At 43.3% G+C, this 3,362-nt stretch overlaps 1 protein-coding gene across 1 annotated transcript in view; it reads right to left on the reverse strand.

Moving 5' to 3' along the window:
• LOC122559450 (neuron navigator 3-like) overlaps positions 1–3,362 on the reverse strand; it is a 163,935-nt gene that overhangs the window by 59,602 nt on the left and 100,971 nt on the right. Inside the window, exon 6 of the mRNA XM_043708901.1 lies at positions 756–806. Coding sequence (XP_043564836.1) covers positions 756–806 — 51 coding nt within the window. The remainder of the gene's footprint in view (positions 1–755; positions 807–3,362) is intronic.

Consider the following 3,362-nt stretch of genomic DNA (forward strand, 5'->3'; position numbering starts at 1 on the left):
TGGGGAGAGGGGGATGTGAGGGTGTGGGTGGGGGTTGGGGAGGAGGATATGTGAGTGGGGGTTGGGGAGGGGGAGGGGATGTGAGGGCGGGGGTGGGGAGAGGGGAGATGTGATTTCACTCCCCCCCCCACCCCACATCCACCCAGAGTCAACAACGATACACATGTACCCTTTAATGCCAATGGCAATCCTTCGGTCTGGTAAGATCTTGGTCAGTTGGTCTGAAAGTTTCCCAAATGGTGATGCAGGAGCTAGTTTATTCCCAAAACAATTGTAATTTCACTCCTAAAGTTCCCAGCCTCTAAACAATGTGGATTATGAAAGCTCCAGTCATTCACCATAAATGATGAGAAACCTATGCTCTACTGGGGTGGTACAGTAGCTCAGTGGTTAGCATTGCTGCCCCGCAGGGCCAGGGACCTGGGTTTAATTCCCACCTCAGGCAACTGTCTGTGTGGGTTTTGCACATTCTCCCCGTGTCTGTGTGGATGTGCTCCGGTTTCCTCCCACAGTCAAAAGATGTACAGCTTAGGTGGACTGGCCATGGGAAATGCAAGGTTATGGGTGGATCTGGGTGGGATGGTCTTCAGAGGGTCAGAATAAACTTGATGGGCTGAATGGCCTGCTTCCACACTGTCGGGATTCTATGATAATTCTTCTCCTCAGTTTGACATCAGACACAAGGCCCTTATAGTGAGTATAAACAGGTCATCTATACAAACTGAGCAGATATTGGATAAGAATTACCAGCTGACCTGGTAGACTTTTTCTGATTGGCTGCACTTCCAGCATGTTTGGCTGCCAGACTGTATAACGAGAGAGAAGAGACAGGAAACAGTAAAGATCACATACAAAATGTACTTTATCAACACGACCAGTTACATCAAACTAGTCCTGAAAGAATTAAAAGAACAGCAATGCACAAATAATTAACTTAGAGTGACAGGACACTGAACAAAAGTAGACAATGAGTGATCTGGTCAGACTGATGGTGAATGTGAATGATCTGATGCTCAAAATTATAAGGCCATACTGTGCAACTCAATCGATAGTTAATTCATTTGCTCTTAACACTCAATTCCTGTCCCCTTTATTGCTGTCAATTTAGGGTGTTGGCTACTTGATTGAGTCAGGGTTAAGGTGTTGAGTTACGGAATTGTTCTGCTCAAGAACTAAGTCTTGTGGCATGATTGGTTCCTAACAGGGAACAGATTGGCATCGGCAACACCACCAGAGTTACGGAGAGATGGATTGACCTGGGAATATCAGACCTTCCCACCAGGGGCAGTGAGTAAGATTCTTATAGGTCATTTGCTGATACCACATTGTCAGTAGCTGTCTGAAGCAGCTCCACAATATTAAGCATCAGTTAAGGGTACAGTCCACCACAAATCCTCAGGTCAGTAACATTACTCTGCCCTCTTTAACATTAATGAGAAATTGGAATTATAATTGAAGTCAGCTTATAGTCTTTCCAAACTTTAAGTAACCTTAACTAGTCTTTGGAAGGTTGTACATATGCTTTTCCTTAAAATAACTCCCACAGAACAAGTGTGTCATGGTAAGCCCTGATCCATTAACAGAGCTCTCAACAGAAAGCTTTATTTGCCAAGGCACCTCAGAATCACCGCAGTTTTAACTCCTGTCAAGTCTAATTCAGCTTATGACATGCGTGTCGTGCTTGTGGAAGGGTCAGTGTGACAGTGAAAGTACTTGAGGAATTCTTTCCAATATCAGAAAAAATATAATTCAAATCCCACGAAGGGAGGATGTTTGTGCTGCAATGATCACTTATATTTCATTAACCAAATAAGTTAAACAAACTTATAAAAATACCCAACTATCAACCTTAAAAAGAAACATATGTGGGTAAAAGCAGAATACAAAAAACAGTTATATTTCAGCTGCCTCACATAAGGATTCAAACATTAAAGGTTTCAGCAGACATACAGTCAGCCAAATTCTCACATAATCAGTTCCAAATAAACCAAATGTCATTTAGCAAAACAGACGGCAACTCAGCAAAGCTCTGGCTGTTAATACTCAGTGTTCACAGCAACATCACGGTTATCAATTTGCTTGGCCCTCAGCTGGAGAATGTTAGAGCAATGCCAAAAGCTGGTGTTAGCTAACCCTTTCCTCGGTTCACCACCTTCCATTCCCCAACCTCAACGGGCACAGCAGCCACTTCCTGTTAACTTTGTGGTCCTTTTGATGGAGAGATCAATGAGTCAAAATGCTACTGAGGCGTTGCAGTGACCTTGATGGGCTGACTGGCCTAATCCTGTTCCAATATACCTAATAGACAAACTTGAGACTATAACATGGTGTCACAACATGGAATATCAAAGTTAAAAATTACACAACACCAGGTTATAGTCCAACAGGTTTATTTGGAAGCACTAGCTTTCAGAGCTATCTCATGAACGAACAGCACTCTGAAAGCTAGTGTTTCCAAATAAACCTGTTGGACTATAATCTAGTGTTGTGTGATTTTTACTTTTGTACGCCAGTCCAACACCAGCTCCTCCACGTCATGGAATATCAAGGCCTTTATACTGAACATTTGACCAAACGTGTTTGCTCATTTCCATCCTGTGGGTTTAGTTGTGTTTAGTACAATTGAAAAAGTGTCATAGTGTCATAGTAAGCCCTGATCCATTAACAGAACTCTCAATGTCCAGAAATTGGATTAGCTGGGGTGGTTTAACCTGGAGCCAAAGAGGCTGAGGATAGTTTCATTGCTCTAATAAACATTGAGGAAATACTCATTACCCAGAGGGTCATGGGGACCTGGAACTCTCGATCTGAAAGCACGGTCAAGGCTGGAACTGCCAGCACATTGGAAACCTGCTCACATGTTCACTGAAGGACTTGGGAACAAGTTTGCAGACTTAATGCAGCAAGATGGGATTTAGGGTGGCTTAGCTTTCTTTAACTGACACAGACATGATGGGTTGAAGGGTCTCCTGCTGTTATTTCTATATGACCAGAATAAATTCTAGCAGGAGATGTTGGTACTGTTGTGTGAACAAACATCACTGTGACATTGCACTGTGTGAGGAGTCTAATACTGGGTTTAGTTGTACCTTATACCAATAAATCATCTTTCCTTGACTCCTATCTGATTTAGCAGAAACCCCATGATAAATGCTTAAGGTATTGCAGCTCACCTCATCCACACCTCATGGATCATATGGTGTCTGAGCATAAAGTCACAGAGTCTTAGAGATGTACAGCATGGAAACAGACCCTTTGGTCCAACCCGTCCATGCCGACCAGATATCCCAACCCAATCTAGTCCCACCTGCCAGCACACGGCCCATATCCCTCCAAACCCTTCCTATTCATATACCCATCCA

Source organism: Chiloscyllium plagiosum, chromosome 19, assembly GCF_004010195.1.
Source record: "Chiloscyllium plagiosum isolate BGI_BamShark_2017 chromosome 19, ASM401019v2, whole genome shotgun sequence".
Classification (NCBI taxonomy): Eukaryota; Metazoa; Chordata; class Chondrichthyes; order Orectolobiformes; family Hemiscylliidae; genus Chiloscyllium; species Chiloscyllium plagiosum.